Source organism: Pelmatolapia mariae, linkage group LG16_19 (genome assembly GCF_036321145.2).
Source record: "Pelmatolapia mariae isolate MD_Pm_ZW linkage group LG16_19, Pm_UMD_F_2, whole genome shotgun sequence".
In the NCBI taxonomy this organism is placed as follows: Eukaryota; Metazoa; Chordata; class Actinopteri; order Cichliformes; family Cichlidae; genus Pelmatolapia; species Pelmatolapia mariae.
In genome coordinates, this window is record NC_086241.1 from 57,762,767 (window position 1) to 57,785,914 (window position 23,148).

Here is a 23,148-nt window from a genome sequence, read left to right on the forward strand (position 1 = left end):
TGGAAGGTTTATTGTGAAATTGGCTATGCATTACAGGGACCTAATGTGGGCTGCTGGCAGTCCTGCACACTGCCTGTGGTGAGGCTATCTTACACAGTCAGTGGGATTTATCTGCTATTATGATCAGACCCACAGCAGACCTGCCTAAACACAACTTATCAAATATAACATCCAGCCTACGGAAAACGCATGAGAGAAAGCTCAAGATGTGCAAACCGGGCCCAATCAGAAGCTAAAACCATGTGAGAAAGTAGAATCTAGGCATTAGAAGCACCTCTTATTCTTCATCAAACATCCCCCCTCCTTCAAGGCTCCTCCTCATCCCCCTTCCCTCTCAGACCACCCCCTTCACCGGCTCCATTGCTCCAGGAGATCCTATCATTTCTCCCGCAGACTAGATTTCTTGGGTGACTTCAAAGCTTGTTCACTAAGTGTTTAGAAGAATGCAATGGAAACAGGAAAATAATGTTCTGATTTCTGTAAACTTTATAACATCTGCTTTTGCTTAGTGCTGCTGCAGTGTGAAGCAGGGGCTCCATACTGTGTTCACTTTGGGTCACTTTTTTTTCCCACAGTTTAGCATTTGCGCTGTGTGCACAATGGGAAGTGTAAAAAAATTGTCTCTTGGATGAAGAATGTAAACTTAAGGGTAACAAAAATGACATTAATTAAGCTTTGGGAAAAGGAAAAGCGCTTGTTTTTTATGTGGGCCAGTTTCATTCATTCCCGTGTCCTGTCACACATCATTTGAAAAGCAGGTAAGGATGAATCCCACAAGAAAGGTAATAGTTTACCCTTCGAAGACTTAATTTTCATTGCTGTTTGTGTAACCTTCATCTTCTGAGAATTCAGAGGATGCAATGAGTACATTTCCACTGAGAGGGAAAGGAACCAGGCGAGGCTTTGCGAGTGTCCCAAAAGGCCTGTGAGTAATGTTGTTGGCACCGTACAAGCATACACACAGACTAACGCTACCTCCTTGTGTATACACAAGATGACAAGCAGTTTTTAAGGCCAAGCCAGATAACTCCATCACAATCTCCCCATGCTAACAGGGCAGCATGACAAGAGTGCTGTGTATACACGCACAGCATCTGACTGGCAGCCTCGGGGCTCCTGTCTCCTTTCCCCTAACTCAATCATGCTCAGGTTTCACTCTCGCCCATCCGAGGCTAACTCGCTTCCTCTCTCTATCCCCTCATTCTACCCCCCATCCTTCAAGTCCTTAACCCACATCCCACCCATACAGTATTAGTTCCAAGTCCAATATACATGCGTTTCAAATCATCACGTAAAAGAGAAAATCTTACACCAAATGGCTATTCACATTATTGCATTTCCTAAAACTGAACTAGCCATTATGTCAAAATTAAAAAGGAATATATTTGGAATTTCATATGCTTTTAAAGGATAATCGACAATACAGATTTATCCAGGCACTGCAAGATATTTTTAGTAGGATTCAGTCCAAGGCCAACAAAGACACATGTGGAGCTTCAGAGACAGCAGCCTTAAACATTTAATTCTCCATGAACACAGTTAAAGGAAAAATCCTCCCTAAATCACCCTGACACTGCTGAAGAAAAATAAGCGCTGGCAGTGCACCTTGCACTTCTCCGTTTCATTGTTTGGTTGTATATTTTTCATATTCCAGGGAAAGTGCCAAAATATCAAAGGCATTAAGTCATGCTGAGCCATTTCCATTGCAGATGTAAAGGCATCTGGCATGTTTGCAGGGAAATTTTTCACTCCTTTAAAACTTTAAATGTCAGGATTTGCTGTCACTCTCTCATCTTTTCAAAAGCCTTGTTTCCCTTCGAAATGTAACAGTTGAACACAGAGAAAGAGAAGGACGAGATGTCTACAAGCTGCAGTAAACCACAATACAAGTCGGTACACAGCATCTTGCTGCCCACAAAATACTGTATACTGACGTGTCCTGTTGGCGAGCCAAGAAAACAGTCTGTCTGACCTGACAGATTTGGTACACATACATACAGAAATTTTCCTCTCAGAGCAGAACTTTCATCAGGTGGGTTAGATTTTATATGGCCTATTTGAGACCGAGATTTAATTTCTTTTAAAAAAGTTGCTGGAAGTTGAGTAAATGCAAACCTTTACTCAACTTTTAAAAACAAAAATCATCAGTGCTATCTATATTTAAAACAACAACAAAAAAAGCATTTGTATTAAACTAGATGGGCAGCATGCTGAAAAGAACTTTTATTAAATTACTTATTTGTAACAATCAACTCAATAAAGTGTCTTTGCCTACAGTCAAAGTTTTGGGTTATTATCTCAAAACATTGACTCAATAATCCAAAATCTTGAGTTACATATCTCTAAATTTGAACTTAGAAGTGACTCAAATTTTTAAGATAGTCAAAAAATTTAAATTTTGAGATAATAACCCCACATTATTTGTCTTTAGTTGTGTAAACAACTTTCCATGGAAATCATAATCTTACTATAAATGTTAATTTACATGAATAAAATCTTCTGGATAAATACATAACAAGCTGCTCCCAACAATCTTAAATTTTAATTTATGAAGAATTAAGCCTAAGATTAGGCTTTCTACAAGTTCCAAATTCTTAAGAGATTATATGCAATCTCTTCTGCCGTGGTTTGCTGTAAAATCATTTGTAAAATGGTAAAATTCTCTAGCACTAATATCAGATTTGTGTTATATTCATCCCAATGTTTAAAACAGTTTCATCTGCCTCCCCCAGCAGTCTGAAAACATAAAGATTGGATAAACTGGGAAATCTAAACTGACCAAAGGTGTGAATGAACAATTCTAGATAAATCTAATGTGCATAACTAGTGTACAAAGACTTGTGGACAGTACAGGAGGATGGGCAAAACATGAAAAGTCCATGGAGTTCAAGAAGACTCAATCAACAAGACACTTGAATCAAGAACCCCAAAGTGGTAATGAGCCAGAAATTGTGGACACATGACACAATCTTCAGCTCTGGAGTGCAGATTATCTATCTATATGACCAAATAGGAACATTTTTATTTTCCTCTCTGTCTTTTTATAATGTTGAAGAATGGCCAGAAAAATGTTTAGGCAGAATATTTCGATAACGATATTAAAATGTGATATAAAAATGAACTTTAATATGCACTGGAAACATGACACTGTTAGTATCTCAAAAGGGGAACATGCAAAGTACATTTCAAATAATTTATTTGCTTACTAAGCAGAACGCTGGCATTACTCAGAGGTACACTCAAATTAAACCAGGCCACAAGCTGGTGGGGGGCAAATCCTTGTCAAGCCAGTGTGAAACTGAACATGTGCCGAGCCCAGACGATCCAGCCCTGCTCTGTTCTGTGTAAGTTAGGACTTTACGCATGCACTTGTAGAAACTGTGACAATGCCATTTTGTTTACAGCACTTTTTTTGGCTAGCAGTGTTTAAAGGTTAATAAGTTACAGATGAAGTGTCAAGTTTGTTTCTAGGATGAGGAAGTAATGCAGTGAGGATGTTAAACACTATACAAGTTAAGAGGGTCAAGTGCAATGCATTGTTAGACTCTGAGTAGGGATGAGTGTAAAGCCCACTCACACATATACTGTATGTTTGTTTGCAGGAATGCAGGCATTATATTCTCCTTCATATGAGAACATTAGATAGAAGAAGCAAGCATATCTAATTGTGTGCATACAACACATTTAGTGGTCAAGGAATGCCCTGAATGTTTTCTAAACTAATCTTGTGTCTTTTCTTTTCCTCGTTTTCAAAAACTCAGTCAAGGGAAAACAGAAAATGAGAAAAAATAAACACGGAGGAGAGTGGCAGACCTACAGCAGGGAGTAGCAGGAAAACAACACAGACTATATGAGACTATATGGACTGCAGCAAACCCAGATAGTGACAAACACACTAATCTTCATGATGGTTAGCTTTTCTTGCATGACTATCCAATGACAATATGTTGTTTGTTGTTTGGTCTGTTGCTCTTAATTTTATTTTCTAGGGTTTCCTACTCAAGAAGCTATTTTTTCAATTTGTGTAATAAAAGCATTACACTATCAGCAAACTTCAATTTCCCCTTAAGTTTTCCCATTTAAGATATCAATAAAACCTCATTTCATGTCATAATTATTGTTTTTTTTCCTTGTATTTGTTGATGTCATCAAAAATGTCTGAAATAATTAGTTAATGATTAATGAATAACGATAATTGATAATAATCATATATTTGTAAAAATCCAGTTAACTTCAACAAAGCTTTCTATACTACCAAAGCTCCCAAAACTTGCTATAAAAATATATATGACATGCCTTCAAACAATCTTATCTTTCAGCTCTTAAAGCCAAGGTAATTGTAACTTGAAATTGAAAATTAATACTATATTTGAATGTTACTATAGAAACACTGGAGCCCGAACTTGACAGAGGTTCAAGAGGCAAGCAGGCAGTGACACTTTCCCTAATGACCATCTTTTGCAGTTGGCCATGTCTATCAGGCAGACGGGGGAGGAGTTTAAGTGCTGCTAATTTTCCCTGGTCGTGGGTAAACATTAATTTCATGGCCAGTTGGAGTCAGTATGTGTCTGTCTTAATTGAACTGCAAAAAAAGTGACATCTTTTCTGTCCAATGGCTCGCCTTCTAACTGTCACATCCTTCTCCCCAAACTAACTCCATCCAGGTCCAGCCATTTGCTTCCTGCTTTAGACGCCCACTCCTATGATGAATGGGCCCAAGCTCCATTCAATTACGCCCAAAGTGCGAAGACGCAGGGACAATGGAAACTGGCCTCAGCAGTGCAGCGCAGACCCTCAGCATTCTTCGCAACAATTTAGTCTAATTAGCATCAAGTCCAGCCCCATCCATCATACTCCTCAAGAAACATAAACAAACTGTCAGCTCTAGCGTAACAAACAGATCGGCCAGCTACTTAGCACAAATTATTCTTACATGAAACGCAGCTTCTCAGGCAACCCCTCCCCCCATTCAGGCCATCTGGGGGAATGGAGAGCTATTAAAATTGAAGACATATGTTTCAGTCAAGTTCAACTCTCTAGAGTGCCACAGTGGACACAGTGACAGTTCACTCTGTTGGCTCGAGTCTGACGCGTTGCGGCTGCAGGACTCACTGAAAGCAATGTGGTGACCAGAATTCGTTTTTGCAAGGGTGTCTGTGTATTATACAGACAGTGCACATATGCAGACATGTCACATATGTGTGCTTTTGTGTACAATATAAGAAATATACTGTACATGTGTGTGCATGTCCATAAGTATTACTAAAACAATTTTGGTGTATAAACCATGGTTTCATGCGTTTCCCATGTATTTTCAAACCTGAGCACTATATATATATATATAATGTTATCATATACAGACCAAAAAAAGGGTCAATAACCTCAAAGATGCTGCAACAATTAAGCAACTGAAATGACTCATAAATTTACGCTGTCTGTTTTATTGAACTGAACGGACATTTGAGTCGCTATCCACTTTTATATGTAACAAGAAATTTGTCACAAAAAAAAGAAAAAGCCTACAATCAGGTAAAGAACATCACCGCCTTCTTATAAATGCCAAAGCCAGAGAAACTATCATCAAGGACCTATTAATGCGAATAAGAATTAACTGTGATTTTGAGTAGACGCAGACTACACAAATGAAAAGTTTACACAATCAACACTTAACAAAACCAGAAACCTTTTGATCACATTTAAGATTTTAGCTTTTGATTGACTTTTAAGTGGCTGCCTGACCCACCCAGGAAATGGGCCAACCAAATTTAAAACATTCCTTTCGTACAAAAAAAATAAATGCCATTGAAGATATGCTGTGGTTGCATTAAAATACAATTAGGCACATTCCTCTTACGCTTATCTTGGTGCTTATAATCAGTTATGAGGCCTGTATGATAAACAAGAGTAAATACATTATCTTTAATGAATTCAAAATTTTTAAAAACATCTTATTAGAATGAAACCAGTGCAATAAAAAGCCACATCTCTGCTGACTGGTGTAAACTGAACTAAGCTATACAGTAAGCTTGTTTTAGAGTGACCATGTGCTGCATTGGACCTCCACCAATCCTACTCTAAAAAAAAAATAAAAAATCAGCCTCTACGGGGACCATGCTTAATTTGTCGATTTTCCATTTCCTTTTAGATGTTCTGCAGAGTGTGAAATGCTTCGCTAATTATCTAGGAAGTTTGGCAGGCGAGGCTTGTTGTTTTTAGAGCGCTGATGGCAAGCCTCACTCATCCCCGCAAAGAAGGATCTGTGCAGACTCACAATGACAAATAAACCAGACCACTCCTCATACCAGCTGTTAACAGAAAATAATGTTCAACAAAGAAGCTAAATTGTTACTTTGTGCTATTTTTTCTTTAACGTACTTCTTGCACACGTGACGATGGTTAAATCTTTCAAAACAAAACCAAAGAAGCTGACAGTGCGAGAGATTTTGACAGGCAGGCTGCAGAGGAGCTGGATGCTTGGCCAAGGTGAGACTGCAGGGTTATTCTAATCAAGCTAATTCCCGGCAAACCTCAAAATGATGTCATCCAGTGTTTGGTCATTAGAGATTCCTGTCAAGAGGCCAAGACTAATTCTCATTCGGTCGTGAATCCAGCTCACCTACTTTTTCTTTAGTATCATCTTTTTTTCTTTTTCTTTTTTTTTTAAACAGAGAAATTAAAAGACGTACATTGTATAAAACTACGCGCAGGGAGGGATCAGTTTCTCTACAATGACTAATAAATGGATTACATTTGTCGTGTAGTCAGCTCACAGCATCTCAGCTTAATTCACATACATGCAAAACCGCCCTTTTCCCCTTTGCTTTCCCACAAAGCTCAATTTTTCATGTAGGACTTTTATGCAGAGCTTTACGCCCCGTTTCTTCCCTGATGGGTATCACTCACAAGCCGTTAAGCTTCTGAACTGCTCTTTGGCCCATACTGTCAGATCTGTGACTCAGCTCGCAGAGTGATTCTCAGATCCAATGCACAACTGGATCAGAGGAGCGAGTGCCAGTGCTGTCTTGTGTTTTCTTTTTATCCTGCGGCCACTCCCAGATCTTTCTGAGCTCTTGTTTTTCATCTCCTCTTAACTACTTGTCTTTAATGTACCCTTTTCAATGACCACATCAGTTTGTCCGCACGCTTTGTAGCATGGCAGGCTAGGCACAGCAACGATGGTCACACAAGTTGTATCTTGTACTTGGACCACTTAAATCCAGCCTTCATATACACAGATCAGCCATAACGTTAAAGCCACACCATTTAGGTCCTCTAGGGGTCTCTAGGGGTTTAATTTCAGTTTGGTTAAAACGCCAATTTTCCTGATGATGATGAATTAAAAAAAAAGAAAAAAACAAACAAACTGAGATTTATTTATTTATTTTACACCACAGGCCTGGATTTTTCATCAAGAATAAAAAAAAAAGCTGTATTATTGAGATTTATTTCACACATTATCAGAGCAGTCTTTAAACATTACGGCTTTCAGCAGACTAACATGCTTATACTACACAATAACGGCTTCACATGAGCTTCTTCACCTGGAAGATGGGACTGCGATGGGACCATTTGTAAGAAGATTATGGTCTTAGTTTCAGAATTGTTACAGTCCACGTTTAACCAGTTGGTGCATGAAGATATAACCTCTGGGTCTCAGCAGGGAATTCCTTGGGTGTTGTGGTTGTGGTGTGAGACATCTGGAATCAGATTTGTCACAGTACATTTATGGATGTTTGACTGGATTCTTGTTGGGGAGTTTGGAGGCTACTGGTCTCCCACAAGCCCCCAGTTGGCCTGCAGGGAGCGAGTGCTATTGAGGAGTGATGTTAACATGAGGAGTGTGTATAATTATAATGTATTATATCAAGATGATCAATGCTGTTTATTTTACTTACTGTCAGTGGTTGTACGTTAACTGAAATATTACAGAGTCCCAATCAGGGCTGAAACTAATGATTATTATCATTATTAATTAGTGTGTCAAAGATCTCCTGGACTAATTCTTTAATTGATGAAAACACCAGATATTCTCTGAAAGTCTGCAAATTGTTTGTCAGTTAAACTGTTCTCTCATAATTTATCATAAGGCTGATTGATCAAAGAGTCGTATTTTGTTAGACACAAAGACTAAAATCCCAAAAGTTGCAGTTTAGCATTAATGGATACAGAGAAACCCACCAAGCCTTATAGAACATGAATTTTGGGAAGATTTGAGAGACTCCTCATTTGGTACACTGGCTCTTGGTAAATTTTTCAGTCAATTCAAATTAACTAGTCAACAAAATTTAAAGTCCTCCTTCTGGTATCATTGTTAAAATGGACTTCCCTCTCCTGAAAAGCTCTTGTATGTCTGGCAATCCATGACATGACATTGCATTATCAATATTAATCAATATTATCCTCTTAGGTTAAAAAAAACAAAAACTTTTTTTGAGTATTTTTCTTCTTCAGTTATCCAAATATTTTTATGTATACTAGGGAACTGTCTTGAAATGTATTACAGAGTCTCTGTATCATGATACCATTGTTATTATGGGCAACATATCATATTGCAGAATGTTATCATATTGTAACTTACTTTGTGGTTCTCACTACTTCTTAATATTTATAAACACAGCCCTTGGGCATCATAATGGCCATGAAATTACAGCCAGCATTATCATTTGACACCAACACGAGTACCTGTTCTTTTATAGGGGATTAGACTGATTTTACCTTTGCTGCAGAAATAAGTAAGTTAGTAATTAATTAATCAGTGTGTAATTAAAGAAAGTAAAGTTATAGCAGAGGGGAACAACTGATAATAATTTTTAATGACTCATCATTTTATTAAAATCTTATTTTTTATTTTTAAAATTATTAAAAATTAGACATGCTAGTAAGTTTGGTCAATTAAGTAATAAATAATAATTTTTCTTTCTTTTTGGGATTGCTACTTTATGATATTTTCTTTAGTGAAAGACAAACTTCTTTATATGGTAGAGTAATACCGACAAATGGAAACTCTGACTGTACAGCACAGGTTAATGATGCTGTGAAATAAAGTGAAGCCACAGAAACCACATTTGCTTTTCACATTTATTTCTCCTGCTGTTGTTGCATACTGCCAACTTACGGCATATAGTGTAATAAGCTAAATATTATGTGGGTTGTGTATGTTTACAGGTCCACACAAACACTGTCAAGCCACCTTAAGGAGGCTGCAGAAAAATAACTCTCCTGATCTACCATACTGCTCACCATGTGATAGGCTGACTAAAGCATTTCATGCACACAGGCCTGGCACAGTACAGTAAATCACTCCCTCTACTGACGGTAGTGGGAGAGCTGCTGCATTTCAGGTGCAGTTCATCTGGCAGAAGTTTCAGAGGCCTGCCTCCAGAGAAAGAAAACAAACCCCTGATCTGCTTTCCCGCGAACGGCTCCCAGCGAGCCAGCCAGCGGCCTCCAGGAGGTTGTCCAGCCACTCCGGCCCCTCGGACCAGGATGTTTGGGTTAGAAAATGACTTTGCTACTCCCTCAGCCCCTTTCTCTAATTGCCCCAAGGGTAATTACCTTGTCTCCCTTCCACTTAAGAAAAACCAAGAGCCATACTGTTATTGTATCAAGTAGAAAGCAAAGTTTTCAAAAATTTGTAATATTTTTCTAATCATTATCACAGTTACTAGAATAATAAATGTATTAAATTTGAAAATGTAGGCGATGTAAATATCAATGAACTATTAAAATAAAGAGTACTAACAACTGGCGGTCTAATAACAGATCTACTTACTTTCTCCTGTTTATACAGCGGCTTACCGAATGACCTAAGTACTAAAATAATCCTGCAGAAAATACTTTACTAACACCTTAACATAATCACAATAAAAACAAAAATTTGCCAAACCGCAGTTGTCTAAATAAGATCAGTCAAGACTTTTCCCGCAATTAAAAAACAAACAAACAAAAAAAAAACTACTCTCACTTTAAATTCTAAATATGATGGCGAGTGGGGGGGGTGGGCTATAATCGCAGAAGCATGACTGTGTCATTCTGCCTTCCTCAGCCTCGGGACTGATAGATTGGTGCCGAGTGCAGTTTCTCCCTTGGGTGTGATATATCAGGCTGCAACGGTCCAAGTACCATTATGAAACACACCCGAGAGTACCGCAATTCAGGAAAGACCGGAACACCAACGGAGCTCTCGAAAGATTTCGCCTTGTGCGGTATAGGCAAAGATGCAGGAAAATGTTCTGACTGATTCCCCTCTAACTGCAACAAACCACGTGCAGACCTGGAAAACACAAATTTGGGTTGGGGAGGTAAATAAAACTTCTAATCAGAATATGGAAAATTATAGGCTCAATGGAAAAAAAATGATCAGTGCTAATATGTAAGTGAGAAAAGGAGTAGTGTTACATGTCGAAAAACACGCTCAGCTGTAGTTATTGTTGGATTCACATTCTCCTTTTGAAGACAGTAACATCAGTGCTTCGCTATAGAAACAGCTGTCCACCTGTGTGTTCCTTTAAAGCTTCTGGGGGATTCTTATCGAGAAAGCATCTGTTAGAGCCTCTGATTACAGAGCTGCCCAGCTGAGCGCTTGCACTGTCAGACCGCTGATAACTTAACCGTCCTCTGTCCCATTTCTCGGCCACTGCTTTCCCCCCTGGACGTGCTTCAAACACCGCGGAGCTGCCAGGCCAGCGCCCTGTGAGGTCTCTGTTCTACTGAATGCATCTCAGTGTGAAATCTTGTTTTAAAACTCACACGGGCCATAGAAAATACACTCTGTGTCGCATCTGAGTCACGATTTGGATCTCAGAGTGGGATGAAACAATTTTAAAGAATCGTTGTGCTGAAGGAAAGCTTGGATGCCTTTCAGAATAAACGTAGACAAAGTCTGCTGCACACCTTAGTCTTACTGGTAATACTAACATTTCCAGTGACACCTGCAGCAAACTAAACACAGATGTGAAGGATATCTCAGACTTTGAGAGTTCTGGTAAAATGAAATCATTTGCACGTGCATGTGAAAGGATCCACACAGTTATCCCCCTTCATGTTACCTGAAAACCCAATACCTTAATCATGCTTTACTACTAAAAGTGCAGATGAGAAAAGAAAAAAATGCTAAACTCAATAGACGAGTCAAAACTAATCATATTCATGAAATAATTTAACCACATTATCCTCTAAAAAGAAAACATTTTAATCCTCATTAAATAGCAAATTAATGCCCACATTTGAAAAGCCTGGATTGTTTTCTTTCTTCTATGAACAGATGTTTTACGCTCTGTCTTTTTCTCAGAAATAAAAACCAGATACATTCAGAATGCACCGTCTTCAGACCCACAGCCTTAACCAACAGATGAACATTAACACACTAACTCGCTGCTCTTTTCTACAACTTAGCAGCTTCCTTTCCATCTCTGCTGCTTATCCTTATTTCAAATAAATTGAAAAGAACTGGTGCATACCTCTCACTGTTCTTCACAAACTCTTTCCAGACTGTGACATTTGTGTCCACTTTGATTTTACTGCAGAACTCTTTGATTTCAAAATGATAATGAAATGGTAAACAAATTCCTAGCATGACCTTTCATTCAGTTTTGTTTCTCATTATCAGATTTTTCCTCATCCTCTGCCAGAGTCCACTTAACTATGTCATCCTCCGACCACTCAAGATCAGAAATAATACAAAGTGTCTATAAATTTGAGCTTCCCTAATTAAAGCCTTGCCCCAAGACATGTTCCTTGCATGGCCACCAGGCACGGGATACGTCCTCTGAAACGACACAAATTGGCCCATGAGCACAACAAATTACATTATGATTACTGCACTGGCCCAAATGCTGTTCATCTTGATAGAGTTAACCCAAAGTGGCTAAGCCTGTCTCCCAACTGCAGAGCTAAAAAGGGGAGAAAGAATTACAGTTTTTGGCCAGGGCTTACTGTAAAAACCTGTGTTGTAAATTTCCAGCTCATCCAGAGAATCACAGGGCAGATACACACAAAGCACACATCTATCAATGCATACACACACACACAAATACATATACACAGAAAAAGCCATGTAATTCAGGGTTTTTAGTTTGTCCGGTTTTGTTTTTGTTTTTTTGACAGTACTTATTATGTTTATTTATATTTCAGTGCTTACAGCAGGAGCATGGAGGGTTTGTAATTACTGTATCTGAACTCTTGTATCAAATTCAGTTGAAATAACATGAGGTTTGCCGTGGCCTTGGCTTTTTTGAGGGAAGAAGATTTCCTGTAACAAAACAAAAACGATCAAAAGTCAGTGAGCCTGAAAAATTAGCATTAGGAATCCATCTAGTGGTTACCTCTACCACAGTAGAAAAGGCCCACATGTCTGACCTGCTACCAACTGTGGCTATGAGTTACAGGGCAGGAGGTTAAATGCCCAATTCAAGACTTTTCAACACATGTCAGTGTTCATAGGGAACAAGGTGGTAGAGGATAAACAGAGGACATGCTGCTCTTGAGTCAAAATCCTCAAAAATCAGAATATTAAAATGTAATTTGGACATTTTCATAAAGTTTAACGGTAGAAATGTCCCATCAAACATGTGTATGGAGGGATGGAGGGATGACTGACAGCTGCTCTCCAAAGAAAGAATTTGTTTCTACTGTGACTTAATTGTGAGGTTGAAGACTCAAAAATATATCTGAAAACATAATCCAGATGCATGCAGAACACACACACACACACACACTCACTTAAGTATATCTATTTCCTTGGATGCATTTGCACGCATGTCCGCGCAAACACTTGCAATTATATCCAATTTCCCAGCATAAATTTCTCATCTGGATGCACATACACGCAAAAACAAACAAACAAACACATACACTTGACCATTTTGTGGCATGAAAACACAGCCCCCACACACGCACAGCCATTTCCTTCACACGAATGCATAATTCAGCTGCACACATGCACACACACCTAAACACAGAGTTGATTCTCACAACTGTAAATGCAACATTTCTTACAAGGTCACTCTCTTTCTGCCCCCTTCACTACTTAGTCTAAGTGCTCAATTAAGCATAGCTTGTTGTGCTGATTTTCCTCCCAGTTTTATTATTGTTGCCATGTGCTGCTCTATGTATGCCTTCACTTTTCACTTCTGAATTTTGGCGTGATCTCAGTGGGCCCTACACATCTGTCCTTCACCTAGTTTAGCATTCTATTTTATGCTCCCCACACATACAGTGCAAAATGATGACGTGTACAGCTGGCACGCTGACTAGTAAAGTGTCGTGTGGCGAAAGGTGTAGAGGCTCTTTGTGATCATCCTGTTTGCAGTATGAAATCATTGCAATGATGCAATGAAACACCATTTGTGCCACAATCTAAAAATCAGCTGCCTGTAGTGCACCGTACTGTTTTTAATAAAAAGTACCTCTAAATAGAAGGCAATGATCCAGAGAAAGCCTCCCATGTTGAGCAATCATAATTTTCTTCCTGAATCCATGCTTACCATAACAGCATAATTATTATTATTATTCTAAGAACTTGTATGTATGATAAATGTCCTGTGAGTGCAGGCTCTCAGGCCGGGCTTGCTAAGATGTGTGCACGGTACCACAACTTAATAGTGCGATGATGATGCTTAATAAACAGAAGCATCATCGCACAGATCAGACTGACTATAACTGGTTGCAATCAAGTTGTTGCAATAGCTGCATCCAAAATCACTGTTTTAACAATTCCAGCAAATAATTACTGGGAGAACCGGGACAGCTGAATTATGCAGTCTTGAATGCTCACGCTGAGAATGTTAGGAGAATGTTGTGGGGTCTTTGCACTTGACCTTCCATGCATGCAAGAAATAGGAGGTCCGCTTCAATCACATTCGCAGTACTTCAAACTTCAAACACTGTCTGGCTTAGACAAGGACGCTTCCTGAATAGAGCATTTAGGAATTAATATACACACGTGCACAGACTTTGAATTTACAGCCAGTGTCAGACATTTGTTTTCTCATGAACATCAGAGTTGCAGTGCACACACAGACACACACAGACTCATACATATATTTAATATGTATATGGGATATATATATATATATATATATATATATATATATATATATATATACATATATATATACGTACACATACACATACACACACACACAATTTAATACATTTATTTTTTAAAGAGACTATATATCTATAGTTTGCGTATTCTTTAATGTCACCCACACACCAATAAAGCATGTGGTGGACAATCATAATGTTTATAGCTGTTTGCTTTGCGGGGAAAATAACTATAGGCTCAATTATCATCAATTAAAATCAAAGATTTACTACGCATTAAAAAGCCCGAAATGACATTAAGTGTTAGAATGGCTGCAAAGATTGGCTGTAATAGAACACTGTATGCATTTATGCGGCCGTTTCATAAATTAGGCAGTTTTGTATCACCCATGTATCCCGCTGGACTTTCCCTGACTAACAATGCTGATTCAGAAGTCATTGCAGTGCGCGCGTCCTCCCCTGGCTCCCTCCCAAAGTTTAAACCGTGCGCGTAACCGTGCGAGCTCGAGCAAGTACTATCCGGTAATTGCGCCTCGCGTCTTGGCTGGACTCATTTCACACACAGCCTTCCTCTGGGTACTCTCTCCCCAACGCTTGGCCTCCTCCGACCCCCAGAAACTCCACCAGTGAAACATTTTCATAAATCATGTCGTTAAGATAACGTCGGGAGCGCGTCTGGAGCTCATACATCACATCACATCATAACACACTAAATAGGGACTTTTTTTAATAGTCTTACCTGCCAGCTGACGGATTAACGTCTTAAACGCATCAGTAAGATACAGGAATATGTTACACCTTAACCTAACTCTACTATGCTTTTCAAAAGATAATTTAAAAAGAAAAATAGCGATTGTTTAAATCCATTTGAATTTCGTAAGCTTTACATTTTACACTGAGAGACTACAGGCCTGTTCACTTTTGAATTTAGCGTTAAGGACTCTGTGTTCTAAGGTTTGACAGAGACAGATCTCACTCGGAGTCGGGAAATTTCAGTGAATATTGATGGCTCTTGTCAAAATAACGATGATTCACATGCAACCTAAAGCCTTGTAAGACATTTAACTCGAAGATACGGCTAAAGTGAAACAGTGAAGATTGTGCTGCTGGAATTAAGAGTTAAATTCTACTTTAATACCATAATCAAGGAGGCTATTTCAATGGCCATGATATGACTATGGCGCGTCTACTGTAGCGATTATGCACTTTTAAATGAAGAAAATGGATTTTTTAGATTGTTTTCAATGTAGGGTAACTAAAATATTTCAGACGCAGGCGTGTACTGCTGTGAAAACGCAGTTGCAACGCTTGTAGCGGGGAGTCAGTGCACACGACCGCCTGCACCCTGTCTCTTAACGCAGAAGGAAGAAGCTGAGGTCCCTCACGTCTGTCTCCCAACGAAAAATCACCACAATGATGTCTGCTTTGTGCGCGTAAGTAGTGGACAATATGCTTTTGGGAGATGTTACAGCTGTTTTGGACTATAGGATCATTTTGTTTGTTAAAATATACCTTACTGAATTTTTTTTTAAGTTTCATTTAAGATCTGAGGGCTAATTCGTGCCTAATCATACCGATCTTAAATATATCAACCGATGCCAAATTGTGCAAAAGCATTCATTATTTGATCATCAAAATTTCAGCGCCAGTTAACCTTTTGGCTTCTAACTATTTTGGGATGCGAGGCATTTGTAGTGCATTAATTAGACTACCATTAAAATTGATGCCTGTTCGCATTCAGCTAATTTCTTATGGCATTGTGATCATTCACATCTACCGGGGAAGGTAATTAGTTGACGGAGATAATAAATCTTCGGTGTTTGTTTTAGGATTGATTGGTGTGTTGTACTTCTTCCATATTAAATGAGGGGTTACTTTAATTACATGCTGCACACCCTGAAGCGTGCAATTTATTCCTAAAGAAACATCGTGGAGAATTTCACTCAGATTCATGTGTGAGATCACTTCGATCGAGAAATCAGTTCGCCTATCAGACAGATAGATTCCAGCAGGTACTCCTGTTAAATCCCGCTTCTTCTTTTTAAAGAGAAGAAAACACACGTGTCCGGTTAAGTAGTCATCCTTCAGCACTATCATGGCTCATTTTAGCCAAACCATCCACGACCCCATGGGTGGACATGTGTCTGTCAAAGACGGAGTAAAAAAATGTATAAGGGTGCTTTTTAATCTAAGCCAAAACACACATTAAATATGAGGGATGTGAGCCGCCACATGCCCTAGGCTGAGACAAAAAAGAAGAAAAAATGATGAGAGGCAGAGAGAGCTGATTTAGAGGAATAGGCCAAGAAGCACCCCATCCAGAATCAACATTACTTCAAACATGAGGTCATCTAAACATCTGTCTACAACATGTCCGCCGGGAGTTCAATCAAAGCCCTGCTGAAACATGTAGGCTACAATTGTTTCTGGAAATAAATATTAGGCCTAATTCGGCTGTGATTGGTGCAGCCGCTCGGGAATCGCGGAGAAAAAACACTCTTCCTTAACTGCGCGTCTCTGTCAGTGGATAACCCCCACCACTGCAAAGACACACACACACACGTAGCCTATGCGCACACACTTTGGTTTGACTTTATTTATTTGATTCCTCCTCTCCTCTTTTCTTCCTCTCCTACATTTAGGTTAAGTGGCTTTATTTGTTCTTTCCCGACTGATTTCAGGTCCGCTGTTTAAAACCAATTATATCAAAGGAGCTGCGGTGCGGTCTGAGCGAGGCTCTGACAGTCTGGAGGGAGAGCTGCAGTAATCACACGCGGGGCGTCTGTCTCATGTCGTCACAGTCCATTTGCTGGAGACGGATCGATTTACTCATGGAGTTTTAAAAAAGCATCTACCGAGGAAATAACAAAGGACTTTGAGAAAACATTACAGCAAAGAGCATGTAACTGGATAGATTTTCTATTTTTATATTTGGTCCATTCGGTACTTAATCATAATGACTGCATTATTTTTATATTTATACTCTTTCAGTGTTTTCCTTCTTTTTCTTTTTTCTTTTTTTTTTAGCTTAAAGGAAATTATTACTATACTATATGCCTTGTTCCCCCTCCAAATTAGAAAACACGTTTTTAAGCTGCCTTTAAGATGCAGCACAAATGGCTACTATCTCCTTGCATCCAAAGGTAGTGACTGAAGCTTGGCCTCTAAAAAGTTGCAACTTCCCTTTACCAAGAAACTAAACATAACATGCAACTACTACCCCCTTGTGGACAAAGTTTGAATGACCATTAAAAAGAAATTAAAAATATATATATAAAATTATATATATATATATATTAACGAACTGATAAACGACAACGGTCATTTTACCTATTTTGGTAAAATTTACTAATTTACAATAGTAAATTTAAAAAAAATAAAATAAAACTAGCTGTAAAATCATACTGCTCTTTATCTTTTAGTATATTTTAGTCAGATATGTTACAAAAACAAGAATTAGGCAGTTTTGGGTGGATATGTTTAGTGTTGAGTTTGTATAAATAAGCAAATAAACCAGTGTTACATTAAATAAACGAATGAATACATTTAAATCTGTAACAAAAAAACAAAACAAAAAAAACCCCCAACACATTTTTAATCAATGTAAACTAAGTAAAACAAGCAACCCCACTGTGGAAACTTACCAAAGCTAAACTGAATTATTTTATAATTCTAATCACAATAATTCTGTTGTGATAATATGTGAAATGTAGACCTATTGCAAATGCACTGGTAACAACAATGAACAATTTCCTCAACTTCTACTTCTAAGATTCATTTGTAAATATTGTCTACTCTCTTATTTTGTTGTGTCAACAATGCAGTTGTTTAACATACCCTCACACAATACAGAGTACATGCTGCTCCTCAAAGGTTTGGGCCTAAAACTACTCCCAAAACACTAACCACAACTAAGATTTAAACTTTGTGAGGAAGGAGAGACTGAAATTAGTTAATGTTTCAGTTTTGTTTAAAAACAAAATAATTTGCAAAAAAGTGTATTTCACAGAAACCCAATATTCACCAAAAAACACATTGAAACAGACACACAGACTCCACAAACTGTCAGCTTATCACAGGAAAGAAGTTCACAACCTGTCTTTACAAAGAAGTGGAGCTCAGTTAGAGTGTTGACCCTATAAAAAGGTCAAAAATAGCTGCTTGCACCTAGAATGCCAAGCTGAAATCAGATCACTTTACAGAGTGACGAATACAGCTTTCTTCACTCAAACCACATTTAACTAAAGCCCTGTGACCAGGCTGTACATAAATTATCTCCAGTCTCCCTGTTAACACAGAATCAAGATTTTCAAAAAAGTTAAAACAGTGAGGTCTTTCTCTTCTGGTATAACGGTCTGTCCCCTGAACACCCCCATCACAGATGAGTGCGAATCAAGACAGAAGGTTGTCAGACCCAGGGGGCTTGTGAGGAATCGACAAGGATAGACAAGCTGCAATAATAGAATATAACACCTCATATATATATATATATACACACACATATATATATATATATATATATATATATACATACACACACATATATATATATATATATATATATATATATATATATATATTATTTGCCTTTAAATTGATAATGACAAATATAGTACAGGAACAAACTGGTCGCAAAAGGCCTCTACCCTCTTTTAGCTTTAACCACATAAAAAGTAAGAACAAGGGCATGTCAACTGAAACACCAGTTTAGCCCATAACAGAAGACTGCAAGTCAGCAAAATGGTTACAATTTTTGCCATGCACATAAAAAACGAGACTGATAAAATAGAATACATGTTTTAGGCTTCACTTTCACCTTGATAGACAATCTTTTGATGAAAGGAGGCGAATATAATGTTGAGCAAGAGGTTTCTTAGGCATTTGTAAAGTTACTGGGTTTGACTCTATAGCTAATCCGTGTGATGAAGTAATTTACATTTTTTTATTGTTTCAATACAAATGCAAAAGAAATATAAATACTGCATGCAATATTAATATAAATATGTAAGTGCAATGTAAATATTGCTCTGAAATACTGAGAGAAGATTGTGAATGATTCAAAAAATATTTTGGCATATCAAAAGTGAATATTATATTAGTCCAGTTTTTAAATATTTAGGAAATATATGCTTAAACTAGAAGATTAAGCTAAAAACTATATGTAGACAAAAAATAAATCATAGATGAATTCAGTGAGGACATCAGCAACAACATGAAAAATAACACTATAAAGACAAACCATTTGTTCTTAAAAAAATTACCATTTTGCTAATTTTTTTGCAAAAAAATGAGCAATCCTGTCACTGCAAAACTGACACTTCAGTCTACAAACAAACAATGGCTAGAGGAACACAACTACCTTGATGTCTAAATAAACATTTAATATTCATGTTAAAGGTTGTATGAGTTAATGTAGACAAAAATCAGGCAGTAAGAAGCTTTTAGAAAATGAAAATTTCGCCATAAAAGAAATTCTGTTGGAATGACTGCATCCTTGTATGCATTAAAAGACTTTAACAAAGCATCCACAATACTTTCTTTTTCTCCCCCTCACATCCAATGCAGAAATCCACACAAACCACAAGTTCAAACTGTCAGACAGTGAGCTGCACATCAAGAGTAATGGAAACTAAAGCTGAAGTTTCACAGTGGTTCTTTTTAAAGGGTAAATGATTACTCAAATTCAATGACTAACCATGCAAATCTTAAACCAAAGACATTCCAGCAACTGCAGAATCACTGACAACAGCGGAGACTTCTGCTTATTTGTCCAAATCATTCCCTGGCTATCCTACAATATAAGCAAAATAAAAACTATAGTTTTATATATACACATCTCACAAAAATGTACCAGTATAAAGAACAGTGGACGCACAGTTTCTAACGCAGTGAACCACAACCAGCGTGTGGCCAATTTCAACATTTCAAATGTAACACATTTCACATTCACCACTCAGAAAGTGTTGTGAAGCAAGACAAAGGCAAAACAAAGCTCAGTTCTGCTCCCTTTCTGGTTAGGCATGGTGTCTTTCATACAGAATTAAAACTCATAATCCTGAAGTGACCGAACCCCAGTTTGACTCTAATGTCTAAGTTTTATATTACACTTAAAATTAAGATATAAACGAGCAAATTAAATACATAATTAAATTTAAAATTAAGAAAGATTGTAGAATTTAAAGCAACTGAGAGCCTTTTTCTAAGCTGATCAACTTTAAAATCTCATTTTTTCAAAAATATAAATATAGTTAAATTAATTAAATCCTAATTAACCCCTGTTTAATTTGGGAGTCTTTAGGAAAAACTCTGTTCCAGCACCAAAGTTATCAAATATTTCAATATTTTGAGACAAGGCTAATCGAATATTGAAACATGGCAATGAACAGTATATTTGCATAATGACTGAAATCTAGCACCACTGATTGACAATTAGCTGTTAACATGTGGTGCTAGTTTGCAATTATGCAAACATGCTGTTTATGAGGTTGGGAAAACCTGCAGTCAGCTGAGAATGAAGAAGTCACTTGGATGAGTGACGCTACGTCCAGATGAACAGGGGATTTCCTTGCCTGGATAGTTGAGCATGCATGAAGATAAATGAATTAAAGTACTTATTAACTATTTGTTTCCCTAATCTCTTTTTTTTTTAGGAAACCATGAAAGCGTTAGTAAACTATCCCTTCTCACTGTGAAATTTAATTAACTATCATTTAATTAGATATATAATAAGACCACTAATTACTGTTGTCTTCTTTTCATGAAGTGTGACTATCTCTAGCCAGACACATTGAAATTGGCTATAAAGATCTCCTCTTTTAAAATAAGCAGTGAATCCATCTGTATATCCCCGACTATGCAAACCCAGTAACCCACTTCCATCATGGTGTCAGATGAAGGTAAATAAATCACAACCCAAGTGACTTAGCTTGAAACATAAAAACGCAAAAATAGAACAACTCATTTTGCACTCCACAAATATGTAAATAGTACAGCCTTGAGGTCCCTGGGATTTACTAAAGGTCGCCGAGTGTGGAGCGCTCAGTGATGAGGTTGCCTGAGAGCTCTGGGACTAAAATGAATGTAGCATTTGTTGAGCTTCATTTCAGAGTTGCTGTCAATTGTTTTTAGAACACAGTGAAGGACATTTGTGTTACTGATTGTAATAAAGCTGTTTGCTGTTCACATTTTTTTAAAAAAAAGTTGTTTTTTTGTTAGTTCTTCATGTTCTGTCTCTGATGATAAGAAGGATAGTGTGTATTTCATGATCTTTCAAGTGTCTTGTATCCATAGACAAAAGACACTTTAAAGGTTATTTAGTTTGTTCTCGCTTTGCAACTGTGACCCACTCAATTTGAACTTCTTTTTTTCCCCACTCACATGGTAGCCAGAGGTTTAAACTTTACGTTTCATTTTGGAGTCTTTAGAAATACTCTATTCTAGCTCCAACGCTGTCAAATATTTGAACATTTGAGACACTTCAGAATGGCCTAATCTAATACTAAAACACAGTAATGGTAAGGCGACATATATCTTCTCTATGCACAAAAAGTATATAGAGTAATATAGTAAAGCCATAAAAATATTTTGAATTCTAATATGTTGGAAAAATTAAAGGGTTTATTAGCACCATTTAAAACCAATTTGAGTATTTTTTTGCAAGCACTTTTGAAGACATTAAAAACCGTTAACTTCTTCAGCTTCAGCTTTTTCTAGGTTTATCACAGAAATATCTGAGAGTTGCTGGTGTAAAACTGACAGATTGGACTTCAACACATTTAACCGTGCCGATCTTATGCAAACAGTCTCAGAAAAAATCAGCAGAATTTCAAAACTGCTGTAACCAGATGTGCATACTTCACTGCTCCTCATATCCACGTTTAATGTAACATGACTTTTAGCAACTTTAATGGAAGTCTGCCTCTCTCTCCATCCTTCAGTGGAGCGCTCACTAAGAAGAATATCATCAGTCTATTGAGTTTCTATTTTGAAAATGTTACTCAACTGATAATCAAATGCAGATTTTGATCTGGGAGCCAATCAATAATGCGCATGTCCAAGACTAATAGCCTACTACATATCCAAGGAAAACAAATAGTGATAGAAAACAACTTGCATGGAAGTTATACTTTTAATAACAGTGATGTCAAAATGAGCATTTACCTAATTTCTTTGTCTAAACTGGTACTGAATAAGCTCGTCCAGCAATTACATCCTAATATCGTTCAGCGATTTGTTAAAGCTGAAAGCTAAGTTGATTAGCAGTTGTGCGCATGCGCACAATTGGCTTTGTGTCCCGGCGGTTTTTCCGAGAGCAAATCCAGCATTTGAGGAGGGTGGGAATTATCTTGGCAGCACAAGGAAATCTTTGGGCTCCACGGATAACAACGAGAAACAGTTAGTAGCGTTTAATGAGAAAGTAATGGAGAAGTGCGTCGGTGCTTTTCGTCTAACGGTTTGCATGTAGCGACGCTGCTTTCACCTCGCTACGTTCACGCTTTCAGGAGTGTTGAGGAATTTCAATAAACCGTCTAAAAATCATTAAAAGTTAAACCATGGTTGGACTTACCAGCGGATCCACCGGCGATGACCTGACGAGAGGCTTCTCGGAGCATGCTCTGTGGCTTTGTGGCTGTCATTTTTAGTGTTTTTAGATGCCCTGTCACAGCAAACACGGCCAAACGCTGTTACACACTCTGTAAGGTTACTGCTACTGTGGCGTTAAGGCGGTATTACACCTGCGTCGGTGCTCATTAACTCCCAACAAACCTGTGGGTTTCGTGCTCTTCGGTGAGGCTGCTCGGTGGTGTCCTGCCCCGTACGGTTGACTCAGAGGTTTCTCTGCTCCTGTAGCGGCAGCCCACGCTGGAGACAGCGCAGCAGCAATATCTATCCGAGTGCTCACGGGCTAGGCTAGGCTAGGCTAATATGGAGTAGTTACCCCCCCCCCCCCCCCCCCCCCACGGGCCCACACTGACCTCTCCACTCTCTGAATAGTTTAATCCAGCCACCGATAAACGTAAAGCAAATAATCCTATGTATAGATAATTAATATGCACTTATTGTTTTATATTAAACAAAGGGAGCTATTAAATCTTTATGCAT

The 23,148-nt window shown here is 38.0% G+C and overlaps 1 protein-coding gene across 1 annotated transcript in view; it reads right to left on the reverse strand.

The window, feature by feature from the left end:
- Positions 1–22,908, reverse strand: part of slc25a21 (solute carrier family 25 member 21) — an 83,382-nt gene extending 60,474 nt beyond the window's left edge. Inside the window, exons 1-2 of the mRNA XM_063500012.1 lie at positions 22,813–22,908; positions 22,613–22,702 (exon numbers count right to left, since the gene is read on the reverse strand). Coding sequence (XP_063356082.1) covers positions 22,613–22,682 — 70 coding nt within the window. The 5' untranslated portion in view covers positions 22,683–22,702; positions 22,813–22,908. The remainder of the gene's footprint in view (positions 1–22,612; positions 22,703–22,812) is intronic.
- Between the last annotated feature and the right edge of the window lie 240 nt (positions 22,909–23,148).